The sequence below is a fragment of the Sus scrofa genome, chromosome 6, assembly GCF_000003025.6.
Source record: "Sus scrofa isolate TJ Tabasco breed Duroc chromosome 6, Sscrofa11.1, whole genome shotgun sequence".
NCBI classification, from domain to species: Eukaryota; Metazoa; Chordata; class Mammalia; order Artiodactyla; family Suidae; genus Sus; species Sus scrofa.
Window position 1 is genome coordinate 59,114,721 of NC_010448.4, and position 18,848 is coordinate 59,133,568.

At 45.5% G+C, this 18,848-nt stretch overlaps 1 protein-coding gene across 1 annotated transcript in view; it reads right to left on the reverse strand.

Moving 5' to 3' along the window:
• NLRP7 (NLR family pyrin domain containing 7) overlaps positions 1-18,848 on the reverse strand; it is a 38,106-nt gene that overhangs the window by 1,910 nt on the left and 17,348 nt on the right. The window contains exons 2-7 of the mRNA XM_021094979.1: positions 17,198-18,811; positions 15,738-15,908; positions 7,704-7,874; positions 5,595-5,765; positions 5,119-5,289; positions 2,388-2,555 (exon numbers count right to left, since the gene is read on the reverse strand). Coding sequence (XP_020950638.1) covers positions 2,388-2,555; positions 5,119-5,289; positions 5,595-5,765; positions 7,704-7,874; positions 15,738-15,908; positions 17,198-18,774 — 2,429 coding nt within the window. The 5' untranslated portion in view covers positions 18,775-18,811. The remainder of the gene's footprint in view (positions 1-2,387; positions 2,556-5,118; positions 5,290-5,594; positions 5,766-7,703; positions 7,875-15,737; positions 15,909-17,197; positions 18,812-18,848) is intronic.

Genomic DNA, 18,848 nt, shown 5'->3' on the forward strand with positions numbered 1-18,848 from the left:
GAATACTCAGTGCCACCGGGTAGTACCATTTAATACACAATGGTTCATTTTAGGTGGCGCCGAGGGAAATTCACGTCCATCAGTGTCATTAGGATCGTTATTTCTGCCCTATTTCAGATTCCACATGTGAGTGTTATCCTACGGTATCTGTCTCTTTCTGATTTATTTCGCTTATTTCTACAAAAAAGGAACAGAGCAGAGACACGGAGAACAGACGTGCAGTGGCTGGGGCTGGGGTCAGGGAGAGAGTGGGATGGACTGGGGTTTGGGGTGAGGAGATGCCAAGTATTACACTTGGAGTGGACAAGCAATGAGGTCCTCCCGTGCGGCACAGGGAACTATATCCGGTATCTTGGGACAGGACAGGATGGAAGACAGCACGAGAAAAAGAAGGTGTGTGCATTTATATGCATGATGGGGTCACTCAGCTCTAGAGCTGAAACCGACAACATTGTGCACCTGCTTTCATAAAACTAAAAAATTTCCAGTAAGTGTCTATAAATTGTCTATTTCCAGTGACTGGGCAGGACAGTACCATACTCAAGTGGTTATTTGTTACAGAGACGAGATCCTACTGCAACAGGATCATCAGAAGGTCTCGCAACCGTCAAAGCTCGTTTGTCCTCCCTGCAAACAACCCAACCAACATGAACACCGGCAGAGAGCCCTACAAATTTCAGGGTCTGTATGCTCTCGTCAAAACATTTTAAAAATCGCAAATGAGACCAAAGACCTTGCTATGGGGGGAAAGGGTGGGTTCTGGGAACTGAAAAGCTAGCTGAGCGAGCAGAGATGCATCAGACAAAGTGACACAGGAAGGAAACTCCAGCACAGATAGCGGTCTGGGATGTGGTAGCCCACACGATTCACAAGCTTGTTACATAAAAATGTGTCCAATGCGGCCGTGCAGTTGACAAAGTAACTCATCACACGCATTAATTGTGCTATGAACAGGAGGGTCATGCAAAAGAACTGTCCATTCTGTAAGGAGAAAGTTAGGAGTCAGAAGTCACAGCTAATTAGTATTCAATGGAATCTGAAACACACCCCAATGTCCAAAGCCAGTACTCGATGCCTCTGCTATGGTGTTGGGCCCTTGTTCAGTGCGAGAAAGATGAATTTCCATCTGTGGAGACCATGGATTTTCCTCTCCAACCTCTATGTCAAAGGAGCTCTGATGTGACTGAATGTTAGAATCAACTGGAATATCCTTAAAAATTCTGATGTCTGCCTCCACCACCACCGAGAATCAGTTTCTCCAAGGGAAGCTCCATCATCAAAAACGTAAGCTCCCAGATTCAGCCAGGATGCCCAGATATAAAACAAAACCACCACATAGCCTAGCGTTCATTTTGCTCAAGGCTGACAACTATTTACACTTGTATAACCCAGATTCGCTTTCCATTAGGGTTCTGGTTGCAAAGGAGGTTGCATCAATGAGATGCATTTGACAGACTTGGGAGAGAGAAGTGATACACGGCTCTCCCTCCTGTTGGGGCCACTGCATGTCCTGGGGGGGTGGTACCCCGCTGCATTTCCTGGGTGGGGCAGGGAAACGAAATGGGGCAGGCCCACCGCATCCTGATCACTGGATCCCAGCAGAAGTGGTGTGCCTCTGACGTCTCCTTCACTGGAGGCCATCCCCACCTGTACCTACACCCCCAGCCCTCTGACCACCTTTATAAGGACCCAGTTACCTGTATTCGATTCCTGCAGGGGGTTGCTCCTGAAATTGGACCACAGCATCACCAAGAGTGGTGCTATTGCAGCTAATATTCCCAAGTCTCAGGAAGTGATAAGCACTTTCGAAACATTCTTAAACTGAAGAAAATGCTCTTTATAACAGGATGAAGGCTGCTCGGTATTCCAGACAAATGGAAGCTGTCTGGAATGACTTGAGATTCTATTTTAAATACTGTGATGAACTGTAGTTTTTACATAAACTCCTGGTTTTCTTAATGTTTGTTGCTTTCTATTCTCTATCTCAGTATCAACTCTCATCTCCACATATAGACTGTAACCCCCCAAAAAGTCAGATGTATACCTCCTTTGTCCACCACATAGTCAAGACTTCATCATTTACTTAATTTTCAAGTGAAAAGATAAAAAATATCAACCTCTAAAAAAAGAAAAATGAGGAGTTCCCGCCGTGGCTCAGTGGTTAACGAATCCGACTAGGAACCATGAGGTTGCAGGTTAAATCCCTGGCCTCACTCAGTGGGTTAAGGATCCGGCGTTGCTGTGGCTGTGGTGTAGGCTGGTGGCTACAGCTCTGATTCGACCCCTAGTCTGGGAACCTCCATATGCTGCAGGAGTGGCCCTAGAAATGGCAAAAAGACCAAAAAAAATTAATTAAAAAAAAAAGAAACATGAGGAAAACGACTTACCCTAGACATTTCAGCTTACAGTTCGGTTTCTTCAACGCTTCACAGAGAAAGTACAATCCAGTGGTGATGGGGTTGAAACCCACATCTAAGCTTGTGAGGCTGCAGTCTCCTTGGAGAAGCTTTGAGATGTATTTGCAGCCATGTCTGTTGATGCTGCAATGACGCAACCTACAGGGACAGTCACATGAAGCCTGTTATCCCTCCAACATTCATCCTGGTGCAGCGGTCATTACTCTGACCATGAGTTTTCCACCTCGAGCCACAGCTCCTCAGTAGACTTATACGTAAAGACACAAGCAGAAGATTAGTTCTACCCTGCCTCAGTGGTAGAGAGTCTACCTGGCCTTTGTCTGCCACCTTTTATGATGGATAAAAAGACTAACATCTTGCAAGATGCAGGTATCCCACAGGTCAAGGGCTCTGGGTCCAGACGGACTCAACCTGATGCCTCACTGACTTCCTGCACGGTTAGGTCATTGGAACTCTCCTCTGTCTCATGTTTTATTTCAAGTCCCGTATTTAACCGTCCCAGCACAACTGGGGTACACCAAGAGCTCGATATTCCTGCTCTCTTGCTGGCTGTGTTTCTAATTTAAATACCGTAGAGTCTCCAACAAGCTTAGACTCCTACACATGCTCCCCAGACAGCAAATGACGGGCCTCTGCTATGATTAAGCTGGCAGGTCTGCAGTCGACCCGAAGAGCTTGGTATCCCAAGTGTGGTGAAATAGCCGTCAAGGCTGTAGAGCCTGAAGTGACTGGACCAAGAGCAGACGCATAATGACTGGGCCACAACGTGCCAAGCTTTGTACTGTTCAAGACCCTAAGATCAAACTCTCGCACACTATGGGTAGGAATGTACACTGGTACAACCACTATGGGGAACAGTCTGGAAACTCAATATGAAAACTCAATACGATTTACCATGTGAGCCAGAAATCCCACCTCCTGGCTGTCTACCTGGATAAAACTGATGCAAACAGATGCACTCGCACGTTCACTGCAGCAGTCCTCACATGAGCCAAGACACGGCAATGACCAAAACGTCCAACCACAGACGAACGGACGAAGATGTGGTACGTACCCACAACGGAATACTACTCGGCCATAAAAAAACAAAATAATGCCATCTGCAGCCACATGGATGCAACTAGTGATTCTCTTATTCAGTGAAGGAAGCCAGAGACAGAAAGACAAATACTATATGATATCACTTATATGTGGACCCCAAAACGTGGCACAGAGGAACCTCTTTATACAACAGAGACACACTCACAGAGAGCCAGACCTGCGGTTGCCGAGAGGGAGAGAGTGGGATGGACGGGGTGGTCGGGGTTGGTGACGCCAATTACTACATCTAGACTGGATGGGCCTAAGTCCTACTGTACAGCACGGACTCTCGCTCCTCTCTTGGGGTAGATGCTCATGGAACATAGAATGAGGAGTATATATATATATGACGAGGCCACTTTGCTATACAGAGGAAATGGACACTCTACTAGAAATCAACGCTAACAAAAAAAAAAAATTTTATAGACTACAGCAAAACTAAAAAAAAGAAAATTCCTAAAATCATACCTGACCCTAGGCAGCTTTGGGAGAGGGGCTACCACATCCTCTAAAATTAAGTTTTGACAGACAGCCTACACAACAGAGGTTGGCCTAGGCACTGCCTCTATGTATTTAAGGTCATGACAGTCGACACCTCAGTTTCTAGAAGGAACTTCATCCCAACTGCCCAGAGGTGATCATGGGCAAATGAAGTGGCCAGGCTTCAGTTTTCTAACTAGCTTATTGGAAAAATTCAAATAATGGCAACTATTGCCTGTGGTGGCAAGGATTTAAAATATTCTAAAATTTAGTGACGTCCCTGAAACACAGTAAGTGCTTAAGAAGCATCAGACGTGTTGTTGTTGAGATGCCTGAATCAGCTCTAACTTTACAACAGGGTGGCTCACATAGTGCTGTCATACAGAACTTTTTTTCATTTTTTAACATTCTACTGCAGTAGAGTTGATCAATAGAGGAAACTGTATTCTTCTCATTCTCTTGAGGCAGAAACATGACCTTTTTCTCTCTCTGCCACCATCACTGGGTACTTGGTTTTCCTTTCCAGTTTTGAACCCTGCTATGTAACTCCATCTGTTCCCAGTTGCTGGAAGACAGCATGGGAACTTTCAGAATACATGGCAGAACAGCAGAGCAAATGCTTATCTCAAATTCTCAGATTAGGAAGAAGCTGGCAGGTCAACCCTCCTCTTTAAGACATGCGAATAGGGGACTTCCCTTTGTGGCTCTGCAGGTTTTAAGAACCTGAGTAGTATCCACGAGAATGTGGGTTCAAAACCTGGTCCCACTCAGTGGGTTAAATGATCCGGTGTTGCTGTGAGCTGCAGTGCAGGTCACAGACGCAGCTCCCATCGGGCGTTGCTGTGGCTGTGGTGTAGGACAGCAGCTGCAGCTCCGACGGGACCCCTAGCCTGGGAACCTCCATGTGCCACAGATGCAGCCCTTAAGAAAAGACAAAAGAAAAGGGCATGAAAATATCAACATCTGTTTCCACCTCACCTTTCTCTAATTTCCACCAGGATCTTGCTGGTTTCTTTCAAGGAGAATCATTAAGTGCTCTTCTTTCTGCCCTACTTGAACCCAAGTGTGTGTATGTATATACAACACACACACACACACACACACACACACACACACACACACACAGTCAGCATAGACTTACACCAGGGTCTGTAGTTGACATTCGGGGTAACTCAGACCCTCACACAGAAGTTTCACCCCATGATCCCCAAGGTTGTTCTTGGCCAAGCACAGGTGGGTCAGCCGCTGGTTGACAATCAGAGCAGAAGACAGCTCCTTGCAACAGGCTTCTGTCAGTTGACAGTCTTCCAACCTGCAAAGGCACCATATTAAGTGCTAAGGTGTTTCCAAAGCCCAAACTGCTTGGCTGATGGCCCCCGTTAGTTTCCCGCCCTCTCTATCCCACGCTAGTGATCCAAACGTCCAAGACCAGGAATGAGAGAAGGGCAAGCGAAACTCACGAGTTATCCACCCGGAACCAAGAATGGGAGGCAGCTGTCTCTATCAGTAAGAGGTCCCATTGGGGTCGCCCCGAAAGTCTGGTCTCAGCATTGCTCTTCTCTATGGGGCCCCTGAGACCTGAAATGAAGATGCTCCATGGAGAGAGGAGAGACTTACGATAACTTCTGCAGGGAGCACTTTGGGTGTCTCAGAGTTGCACACAGCAACTTGACGCCCTCATCCAGGAACTCGCTGGCCGTGAGATCCAGACATTTCAGAGACTGGTTGATTTTGAGAGCCGAGGAGAAGTCAGCCCACCGCTGTGTGGTGTCGGAACACGACCCCAACCTGTGGGCGAACAGGGGCAAGTCATTCTTCTGGGAGAACCAAGAGACCCTATCAGCTGTGTTTCCCTGAAGGTTGTACCCCTGCCTCTCATCTCATTCTGCTCCAATTTGCATCAGACACTGGCCTGCATTTCCACGGAGAGTGGATCGCCTTCGCTTTTTCAAGGATCTCCATGGCCATCGGACCAAGATCCAGCCTCCTATCTAGGAGGACAAGCTCCAGGACACAATTATGTGTCAAGTTTCACCAACATGGCTTGTTATTTCTCACACCCCACTTTTTATAGGATCACAGTCGCCAACCTGAGTCTGCCCTAATCCGGCCGAAATGCAAATGTGATGCTACTGAAAGAAAAAAAAAAAAAAAAAAGATGCCGGATACTCAAAAAAGTTCACCTTTCTAAGTTACTAGGAAATGAACTCATTAACATAAGGAGATAGGCGTTCCCGTCGTGGCGCAGCAGAAACGAATCCGACTAGGAACCGTGAGGTTGCGGGTTCCATCCCTGGCCTCGCTCCGTGGGTTAAGCATCCGGTATTGCTGTGAGCTGTGGTGTAGGCCGGCAGTTGTAGATCCGATCAGACCCCCAGCCTGCGAACCTCCATACGCTGTGGGTGCGGCCCTAAAAACACACATGCACACACATCAAAAAAAAGAAGAAGAAGATACAATTTGGCACTTAGGCAGCCAGGTCCAAAACTTGCTTGAGTTTGTGTTGCAAGAATAAGAGTTGGAAACTCCTTCTGTTGGTGGAAATATGCGTGTGATACATTTAATTTAGAGAACACTGAGGTGACCCATTAATCCTGTATTATATTGGGTTCTTAAACTCAGCTGCTCTTGTAGACACAGGTCAGAGTACAGGCCTCTAGGACAAGCTTGTTTGAATCATGGCTCTGACCCTTAATATGTTCAAAATAGTCTATTCGACTTTTTCTTTCATCTTTATTTGGGGACAGATGACAGCTTTATGTCAAACAAAAGATGTAACCAGCCCATACGTTGTGCATATTACAATGTATGTCATTGGAAAACTGGATTTCCAAAAAATCAGTACTTCCCCAACTTCGCCTAGAACAAGGACAGCTAAGTTCTCTTAAGCAGTTGAAATGCCAAGTAGAACATAAAAGTGTCTCGAGTCAAGTGAGCGGATGTACATTTTTGCCCCAAACACTGGTCCTTCTGGAACCTCTGTCTATCCACTTCGAAGGATCATTTATCAAACCTTTCGAGAAGGGATGCTTTCTCCCCAATTAATGAAGAACAGCACCGTCAGACCTCACTCATAAGGCTAAGAGCTACCGTCTGTGCCTGGCCCCTATGCAAGGGCATTCCCATCTTCTGTTTCCTTCAGTTCTCCATAGCCCACCTTACAGATGGGGAAGCAGCACAAGATCATACAGGTTCCTGAGTGTCACAGCCAAGACTGGAGCTCATTTCCAAACCCACAATCCTGTGTCCCTAGCCAGGACTTCAAAGTCACTCAACTAAGCAGAGGAGGCAAAGGTACCCTACAGTACGCTGTGATTCTGAGAGCACTCATAAGGCACACGCACTGAAGATAAAGGACCTCGAACCTGTGAGATACCAGGAACCCGGAACCTGATGCTTCTACAGCATCACTGAGTGACCAGTTAAGGTTGATGACTGCTCTAACAGCTAGGCCACATGCAGCCTGAAATGCCACGTCTATGAACTAGAAGATGATACGGACTTCTGAGTGTTTCCCCTCTCTTTATTTTTCATTCAGGTCTCAGTCAATGCAGAAGACAAGCTGGCTGGGCAAAGACTATAGGCTGACACGTCATCCACATTCTATTTGCGATTATATTCCCCTGTTGAGCAGGGTACCCGATCAGGGTGGCCACCTGCTTCTTGGTTTTCATGCATCTCATAGCATCCTTTCGATGCTGAGAACAGCAGCGACATGAGACCTACCTCAGATACTGAAGATTGCATCTTGCATGTTTCAGGATCTCACACAGCAGCAGCAGCAGCATCTTATCACTGTGGACATTGCCTTCCAGAACCAAGTGTGTCAGAGTTTTCTTACCAATGAAAGCCAGACAGAAGTCTCGATAAGCATCGGCAGGAGAGATGTTTTTAATCCTAAGAAAAATAAAAAGAAGGGATTCCATCTCCAGCGCTGTAGGTGGCTAGTACTATCAACACTTAGTGGGATGAGGCGTTACAAGTCAAAACGGGGAGGGGAGACGGTCTGGTGGGCTGCCCCGAGGGATGAGCCTACACGTGATAGCTGCCAAGAGGGAAAGGACAGTCCACTGCCCGGAGGAGGAGATGGTGACGCTCGGAAGATGGAACTGGATGGCAAAGGGCTTGCCACACCCTTGTCTTTGCTCATCCTCATCTTCAGCCAAAACACTCCCATCTTATTTTTCGAATTGTAGGAGAACGAACACGAGTATCTTTTTGGCAGGAAGATCATTTCAAGCTCAAAACAATCAAGGCTGAAAATCCTCAGCAGAGACTGACTTTTGCCCTAACTTCCTGCAGAATTTAGATAGAGGGACAGTTCCAAAGTAAGAGCTATCACCAGGGATCTCTGCAGAGAAGACTGGCGAGGTGTGGGGGAAACTCCTCGAGATGGAAGTCCGAGCTGTGCCCCACTGTCTCCACTGGCCCCGTCACCATGTGTAAACAGATGGTGAGCACACATTCGGTTTTCTGTGTCCCTGTCCATCGTCTTCCTCTCCTATGAGGTCCCAAACCACTATCCCCAACACTGTTGCATCTTTAGTTGAGGACATGGGAGGACTTCAGCCATTGAGGGAGTTACCCAGTTTTCCTGGGTCCCCCCCCCATGATATGTGTTATTAAAACTGTGTTTGATTTTGTCCTGTTAATCTGTCTCATACCAATTTAGTTTGTAGAGCAGCCAGAAGAACCTCCAAGTATACAGACAATTCTTCCTCTTCTCAGACAGTTTATCATATCCTTTATTTCTCTCAACATTCAATTCACATATAACTTTTCCTCCTCCTCAAAGCCTGACTTTTTCTTGTAAGAATGTAAGGCACCTCCTACTTCCCCATGCAGACATGTCTCTTTCCACAAAGCCGTTTTCATTTAGGCTACAGTAAGTTATGCTTTCTAGGTCAGTAAACAAATCACTGACTCTTTGGAGGTATGGACTCTTCAGAGTTTTTTGGTGTTTGCTTCCACGGCACAAGCACAGAAATAGGGATTGATACACAGAACCATTAGCATGGCCCCGTCACCAAGATAACATGCCAACTCTTGAAGCATTCCACATTTTTCACAAAAACCAAGAAGAAGATATGAGCACAAAAATCAAACCGTAAAAGAAGAAACAAAAAGGGGCAGAGAAGAAATATAAAAAAAAAAAAAATCAATGGGGAAACAAGGTTTAAATCAGCAATACATACATCTCAGTAATTACCTGAAATGTCACTGACTAAATGCTCCAATCACAAGACAGGGGCAGACAGGATTAAAAAAACAAATAAGAGCCTACAATACGCTGCCTACAAGAGACCAGCTTTAGGGCAAGGACACACACAGATTGACAGTGAGGGGGTGGAAAAAGCTACCTCATGACAATGGAAGTGACAGGAGAGCAGGCGTCACAATACTCTTATCAAATCAAATAGATGTTAAAACGAAGGCTATAAAGATCAAAGAGGACACTATATAATCATAAAAGGATCAGTGCAAGAAGAGAATACTCTACCAACATCCAAGAAAGAACTTGCACTGAGCCTTCCCAAATTCCTAAGACCATAGACTACAACCAAGCTGGACACACCGTGGGGTCACAAGGCTGGTTCATTACATGCAAATCAAGGTGAGAGACCACATCCACAAAGCAAACACTACATGATCATCTCAAGAGATGCAGAAGCAGCACTTGATGAAATTCAACACCCATTCATGAGCAAAACTTTTATGAAAGAGAAGGTAAAGGGAACATCTCAACATAATAAAAAGCCGTTTGTGACAAACCCAGAGCCAATTTAATACTCAGTGAAAGTTGAAAGACTTCCTGCTAAAATCTGGATTAAGACAAGGATTCCCACTCTCGCCACTTCTACTCAACATAGTATTGGAAGTTCTAGACACCACAATCGGACAAGAAAAAGAAATAAAAGGTATTCAAATAGATAAGGAAGAGATAAAATTCTATCACATGATACTAGATATAGAAAACTCTGAAGACTCCACACACAAACTATTAGAAGTTATCAACTAACTCAGCAAAAGGTAGCAGAATATGAGATTATCACAGAGAAATCAGTCGCTTTTCTTTACACTAACAATGAAGTATCAGAAAAAGAATGAGATTATTTTACTTTTTATTTTTTAATCTTATTGGAAGATAGTGTTGACTTACGAAGTTGTGTTCATTTCAGGTATGCAAAATAAATCATTTATACATATATACACATGTATGTATATATGTGTATATAAATATATATATATATATATATCTCCATTCCTTTTCAGATTCTTTTCCCATACAGGTTATTACATGGTATTAAGTAAATTTCTAGGCATAAACCTCATCAAGGAAGTGAAAGGCTTATATGCTAAGAACTACAGAACATTAATAAAGGAAGTTGAAGATAATACAAAGAAATGGAAAGATACCTCATGCTCTTGGACTGGAGGAACTGATCCTGTTAAAATGGCTCAACTACCCAAAACAATCTACAGATGTGTGTGATCCTTATCAAAGTACCCATGACATTTTACACACAACCATAACAAATCATCTGAAAATTGACATGGAACCATCAAAGACCCAAAATTGCCAATGCAATCCTAAGCCAAAAAAAAAAAAAAAATCAAAAGCAGGAGTCATAACTCTCCAGACTTCAGATTTTATTACAAAGCTACAGTAATCAATACAGTGTGGCACTGTATAAAAACAGACATACAGATCAATGCAACATAACTGAGAGGCCAGAAATAAACCCAGACACCTATGGTCAATTAATCGTCAACAAAGGAGGCAAGAATATAAAATGGGGAAAAGACAGTCTCTTCAGCAAGTGATGCTGGGAAAACTGGACAGCTGCATGTAAATCAGTGAAACTAGAACATGCCTTCACATCATGCACAAAAATAAACTCAAAATGGCTTCAAAATTTAAATGTTAGACAAGACACCATCAAACTCCTAGAAAAGATCATGGGGGAATAAACTCTAGTATAAATCATACCAGTAATTTCCAGGTCAATCTCCCAAGGCAACAGGAATAAAAGCAAAAATAAAGAAATGGGACCTAACCAAACTTACAAGCTTTGGAGTTCCCATCGTGGCTCAGCAGTAACAAACCCAACTAGTATCCATGAGAACGCAGGTTCGATCCCTGGCCTCACTCAGTGGGTTAAGGATCTGGTGTTCCTGTGAGCTGTGGTGTAGGTCACAGACATGGCTCAGATCCCGCATGGCTGTGGCTGTGGTGTAGGGCAGCAGCTGGAGCTCTGATTCGACCCCTAGCCTGGGAACTTGCATATGTTGCAGGTGCAGCCCTAAAAAGCAGAAAAAAAAACAAAAAACACAAGCTTTTGCACAGTAAGGAAATCAAAAAAAGACTAATCTACAGAAATGCAAGAAAATATCTGCCAGTGATATGCAGTTAAGGGCTTCAATTCCAAAATATAGTGACAGCTTATACAAAAACAAACACAAAAAACAATCCAATCAAAAAAAAAAAAAAAGGCAGATGACCTAAATAGAAATTTCTCCAAAGAGGGCATACAGATGGCCAATAAGCCCATGAAAAGATGCTCAGCATTAATTATTAGAAACATGCAAATGAAAACTACACTGAGGTATCACCACACACCAGTCAGAATGGTCACCATTAAAAAGTCTATGAATAGGAAGTGATGGAGAAGGGTTAGAGAGAAAAAAGGAACCCTCGTACACTGTGGGTGGGAGTGTAAACTTGTGCAGCCAGGACAGGGAACAGTATGGAGCTTCCTCAGAAAACTACATACGGAACTACCATACGATCCAGCAATCCCACTCCTAGGCAAACATCTCAACAAAACTGTAACTCAAAACGGTGATGGTTACCCCAGGGGAAACGTCGCGGGCAGGGATGGATGGGGAGGCTGGGATCGATGGAGACACACGACTGTACACAAAATTCATCGGTAACAAGGACCTACTACAGCCAGGGACCATCTATTGGCTCTGTGGTGGCCTACACGGGAAAGAGACTGAGAAGCATGGGTATGTAGGTATGTTATGATTTATTCCCTTGACTGCACACCTGAGACACATGCAACATTGTAAGTCAACTATACGCCAATAAAAATTTGTAAAATATCCATGCGTATCTATGTTCACAGCAATGCTATTTACAAAAGCCAGGACATGGAAACCACCTAACTGTCCATCTACAGAGGAATGCATAAAAAAACATGCTATTTTATATATTTAACACACACACACCCCCTAAGATACAATGGAATACCACTCAACCATCATAAAGAATGAAATAACGCCATTTGTGGCAACATGGATGGACCTGGGGACTATCTTACTAAGAATAACTTCAGAAACAAAGATACCATGTGCTGGCACTTCTGAGGGGAAGCTATGTAAGCGACATCTATATAAATATGACACGAGTATCTACACAACGAACAGACTCAGACACGGAAACAGACCTGTAGTTGCCAAGCGGGAAGCAAGAGGGAAGGATGGAGAGTTTGGGATTCTATGACATAAACAAGGCCCTGCTGCAGAGCAGGAAGAACTGCACAACTCTGTTCAATATCCCAGGAGAAACCGTAATGGAAAAGCGTATGAAAAAAGTCCATGTACCTATGACGAATTTGCTTCACGCACACCAGAAATTAAGTGTCCATCAAGTACAACTCAAGTGAAAAAACTTTAGAGAATTTTTATTTTCCTGTCATCTTGCATGATTGTGGAATTTTCAATGGGATTTAAATATATCTTAAGTGGAATATAACATGGATTTTCTTTAATCAAACTCTGGGCTTTAAGTAACAATTCAGCATTATATATATACATATTTTTCCCCCCAGCATTTAACTGTGCCACCTTCTTCAAAATAAGACTCAGTCAACCTACTGCTATACAATAATGAAACTGGCTCCTAAGTTTTCCTGTGTATATAGTAGGAGATAAATGGGCAAAGGACTTTTATCAGGACCTCTTTTTAAAACAGGCTTCATTCACCCTAGTTTGAGATTAAAAAAGCAACAAAAACCCGCGCCCATGTTATTGCCTCTACCACCACACTCTTTCAGATCCTCATTTTCACTTGTAATTTTAGAACTTTTTTTTTTTTTTTTAGGGCCACACCCACAGCATATGGAGGTTCCCAGGCTAGAGGTGGAACAGAAGCTGTAGCTGCCGGCCTACATCACGGCCACAGCTATGCTGGATCCGAGCTGCATCTGCAACCTGCACCACAGCTCAAGGCAACGCCGGATCCTTAACCCACTGAGCGAGAGCAAGGATCGAACCCGCATCCTCATGGATGCTAGGTGGGTTCGTTAACCACTGAGCCACGAAAGGAATTCTCAGAATATACTTTTTATAGACAAAAGGCAGATCAGTAGCTATGTAGGGCTAGAGGGAGTGGAGAAGGATAGATAAAAGATAAAAAAATAAAAATAAATCCCATTAATTAAAGTACAGTTGATTTACAGTGTTGTGTCAATTTCCACTGCACAGCATAGTGACCCAGTCATATATATATACACCTGTGTGATATATATACACATACAGAGATGCCCATTCTTTTCCTCATACTCTCTTCAAAACTGACCGTTCATTTTTTAGGTAATGAGCATTTCCTGTGGCTCATTCAGAAGAAGCCTCAGAATTTCAGCACAGAGCAAGCCAGAATAGGGAGGATGAGACTGTTCAGAGCTCCTGCCTCAATGGTCCTTAACTCTTAGTGGAGTGAGTCACAAGTGCCTCCTAGTTCCTGTTACTCCGAATAAAACCCCAACAACTCAAGCCTTTCAAAATCGTATGGAAGAAACTGCCACCTTTGCTGGCACCAGCCTATGTTAGATTTTTGCTGCCTTGTACACACAAGAGCATGGCTTTCTGAGATGGCCAAGCTGTGGGCCACCTAAAACCAAATAGCTGTGGGCTATTTGTTCAAGTCCGCATCACCACATTCTCCTTTCAAACCAAACGCTATTTGTTTATGTTATGGGAACGTGGTTGCTTTAAAATGCTGTGTTAATTTCAGGGGTAGAGCAAAGTGATTCCGTGACACATACACATCTATTCATTTTTGTTCAGATTCTTTTCCCATACAGTTTATTACAAAATATTGAGTAGAATTCTGAACAGCACAACATTTTAATTAAACCTTCCAAGCTATGTTGGTTTGGGGGAATTGTCACCCATGTATCGGTGTGGGACTTTAAACCTAACTTAAAAAGTTAATGCCCTACACATGTGTTTTCCTTTTGTCTTTAGGGGTTTTTTTCCCCAAAATGTGGGGGAGAGTGGGCAGCGATATGTAAAAAAAAAAGGAAACATTTCCTTACACCATATATAAAAATAATCTCAAAATGGATTAAAGTCTTAAATGTAAGACCTGAAACCATACATCTCCAAGAAGAACATGCTGTATACACTGACACAGCTCTTGGCAGTATTTACATGTACATCCTCGGAGAAGGGAAACAAAGAACAAATAGGACTCCATGCAACAGAAAAGACCTGCACAGGGAGGAAACCAACACAAGGCCGCTTGCCGAATAGTACACGTTTGCAAACATGGTCTAGCAAGGTTAATACCTCACTCGTGAGCTCACATCATTAGCAAAGAAAAATCCCATTAAAAATGGGTAGAGGATCTCAACAGGCCTGTCTCCCAAGAACACACACCAACAGCCAACAGATCATCACATGAAAAGCTGCTCAACATCACTCATCAGGGAGACATCAGTCAAAAGCACAATGCGGCATCACCTCACACCTATCAGAATGGCCACTGTCCAAACAAACACGTGTCGGCTGAAAAGGATGGACAACTCGTGTGCATTATCCTGTATATAGAACAGAAACCAACTCACAGACAGAACAGACTTGGGGTTGCCGAGGGGGAGGGGAACAAGGATGGATGGGGAGATTGGGGTTAGTAGCTGCAAACTGTTATGCTTAGAATGGATAAGCGATGAGCCCCTACTGTCTCTTGGGGTAAAACACAATGGAAGATAATGAGAGCAAGAACCTATGTATTTCTATATATATAAAACAAACATATATACAGGGGTCAACTCTGCTGCAGAGCAGAGATGGGCACAACATTGTAAATCACCCCTACTTACACACATACTACATGTGCCAAGTGCCACCTGCCCGGGTGACCTACATCTGGATTTGCTTCCACCACAACCTACCTTAACTCTGACCAATTTCTCAACCCCATTCTACACACTAGTCATAGATGCATCACTGCCTCATCAACATTCTTCACATCTGACACTTTCATAGCCCTGGGAACTGTATCTAGCCACTTCTGATGCAGCACGAGAGAGGATACCGTGAGAAAAAGAATGTCACCCCGTATGTGTGACTGGGTCACTTTGCTGGAGGGCAGAAAAGTGACACAACACTGGAAACCAGCTGTAATGGAAAAAATAAAAATCATTAAACATAATAATAAAAATTTTTGCTCCCTGGAATATTTCCCCTTCTGCCCAGGTCTCCTCCAAACACACACGTGCCTTTTCTCTAGAGGCTGAGTTTTTGATATGCCCTGTAGCAAATGGACGGGAACATCCAACCTCCTGGCCAAGTTTCATAAAAATGACTCAACCTAGTAAGATTCTCCTACTAGACACACTTACAGAAAGCAACCATTTCGTTTCTTTGTATTCTGAGCCCCCAACTGGTCTGAGCCTCGCTGAGCGTTCCAACACTGCTCCCCCGTTTAGAACACCTGGAGGTCACGTCACAGGACCGGCTCCCACTTACACGACTTTCTGCAGGTGACAGGTGGCGTGGGTGACCTGCTCACAGAGGATCCTCACTGAGGAGCGACTCAGGACGCTGTCCCTCACGTCCAGGAAGAGCAGGTTTTCGTTTGAACTGAACACAGAGCAAAGATCCGCCCAGACTTGCAGGGAGTGCTGGTCGTGCTGGGACCTGGGAGGAGGGCAGAGGCGAGCACCACTCAAGCACATGCGGAAAAGTAACAAGGATTGTTACTAAGCTGCACTGCAGAAGGCATCAACAAAATGAGAAGGCAATGCATGGGCTGGGGAAAAAACGTTTTTATCACATGTTTGACAGGGGGTTAATATCTAAAAATATTAAGAAACAGCTTAAGTATCCATTGATGCATGAAGAGTTACAGAAAGCAAGATGGGAGGAAAAAAATGTATGTATGTATGTGTTACTCGGTCTCTTGTTCAGTAGAAAACTGACAAAACACTGTAAACCAGCTATAATGGAAAAAATAAAAGTCAAAATAATACAAATAATACAAACAAGTAAATTAAATCATAAATTAAATCATATAGATAATCAAATCATATAATCAAATCATAAATCAAATCATAAATCAAATCATAAATCAAATCATATGAATTAAATTACATAAAATTATGTAAATTATGTAAATAAATGTAAATACAGAACTACCCCCATGATCCAGGTATCCCACTTCTGGGTCTTTATCTGAAGAAAACAAAATCATTATCTTGAAGAGGTATATGAACCACGTTCACGGCAGCACCACCTACAATAACCCAGACTGGTTGTTTCCCTAAGTGTCCACTGAGGGAGGAATGACAGAAACTATGGTGTGTATATATACACTCAATGGCATATTATTTAGCCATAAAAGAGGAAATGCCGCCATCTGCAACAGCATGGATGGATCTTGAGGGTACCACGCTACCTTAAACAAGTCCAACACAGAAGACCAATGTTACATAATCTCATTAATTATATGTTGTATAGGATCTCATGGATACAGAAAACAGACTGAAGCAGGCTGGTGTCTGTCAGAGGCTGGGGTGGCCTGGGGGTGGCGCTGAAATGAGGGAGCTGATCAAAGGTAAAAACATCCGGTTGTAAGACCATCAAGTCCTGGGGTCTGATGTGTAGCATGGTGACTACAGTTTAAAGCACAGTTTTTCAAGAATAGGCAGGAGGAAAACTCCGGGTCATCTCTCACGTGCCCTGGGCCCAGTATGCACGTGTAAACGCTAACATTAAAACAAAACAAGGTTCCAATCCACAGGCCCCATTCCTGTCTCAACACCATTTTTCCCACCTTTAACAGTGAGTTGGCAGGAAAAAATTTCAGCAAGAAGAGAATTCTGACCCTAAGCCACAGGGACAAGGAGGAAATTCTGCCCTCTTCCCAACACAGCACGAGATGAGGCTAGAAATGGGCCAACTAGTAAAGCGAAAATGACATGCCTTACCTGTCAACCTCAGCGTCAGCATCATTCTCCAGGAATATCCTCTTGCCGACCTGCAGGGAAATCTTCCGCAGGTCCTGACAGTGCTTGAGGCAGAACGAAGCCTCCACCATTTCAAACGCACTGGTCAGGTGAACAGCAATCTCCGGGACGTGGGCCATGGCGTCCTTCACCAGCTGCTCCTCCTGCGATTCGTGAAGACAGTGCAGCATCTCCTTTGTGTCCATCATCGAGGAGAAAGGTCCGTTCCCATCGGACTCGGACCTGCACTTGAGTAATTCCCGCCTGACCGCCCCGGACACTCGGCAGCCGAAAGTGGTCTCCAGCTCCCGGGCTCTCTCTTCGTTCAGGAGGCCGAACAAGAAGGACCCCACGCGGGTCAGGTCGGGGTTCTTTCGTCTCTCCTCCTTGGACAGCAGCTTCTGCACATCCCCAATGTCCCATGTGCAGCCCCCTGCCTCGCCTCCTGCCGCCGCCTCCTCCTCCTCCGTCTCCAGGACGTAGACCATGGCCGCGAGCAACTGCTGGACGCTGAGGTGGACGAAAGAGTAGCAGCCCCCACAGTCGCCGTTCTTCTGGAGAATCTGCTTGTCCAGGAAAGGACAGAGGGCTGACGGCGTGAGCCCGAGCCTCCCGAGGTCGTCCCCGTCGAACACAGACGTCTGTGTCCACGCGCCCTCGGCGGCCAGGAGACACGCGGCCCTCAGCGCAGCCTGGAGGCGCGGATGGGGGCAGGCGCCGGGAGCCGGGGCGAACTGGCTGCAGAGGAAGCGCAGGAACAGCGACGTGGTGGTCTGGCAGGTCGAGGCGGGGTCCTCGCCGCCCTCCATCTGCGCCTTCAGACAGGTGCAGACAATCCGGCACACGGCGGGGGCAGAGCCCAGCCGGAACAGCGCCGCGTTGCCCTTCATCAGGGCGAAAGCTCGCAGGGCCTGCCTCTCCTCCCCGAAGTGCTCCAGGAAGTAGGCCTTCTTGTCCGGCTCCAGGAAGCCCTCGATCTCCACGAAGAGCGGCTGTTCCGCCAGGAGCCGCAGCTCTCGCAGGGCCCCCGGGCGCGTGGTGATCACCAGCGTGGCCCTGGGCAGCATCTTCCTCCTCAGCAGACTCCCCAGGAGGACGGCCACCGGCTTCGGCTGCTTCCAGTCGCCACACAGGTCACGGACGAGGGCCCCCGAGGGCACCCGCAGCTCCTCGAAGCCGTCGACGACGAGCAGGATCTCCTGGGCTCGGGCCGGGAGCTGCGGAACGGCCTCCCGCGCACCCGGCTGGGCCGCGGCGATCAGCTCTGCAAACGTGCACGTCCCCCTGTGGCTGAGGTCCTTGCAGCTGAGATAGAAGGCGGAGTGGACGGCCTGGGCCAGGCCGTCCTGGGTCCAGTCCAGCATCAGCTTCTTTGCCACTGTGGTTTTCCCGACGCCAGCAGGACCGTGCAGGACCACGGTCAGTGGCATTGGCTGTGTGGGTATTGTGGGGTTCAAGTACGTTATCAACTTCTGGCTTCTATGGGCGATGTTGTTGTAGTGGAAACCACCATCGCTTGGCCAAAACGTATGGTTGCAAAGAGAAGACGTTTCCTCCATTGTGTTTCTCCGTCTCTCTCTCTCCTCTTCACCTACACTGATAAGCAATGGGAGAGAGTCGGGGCATCAGGGAC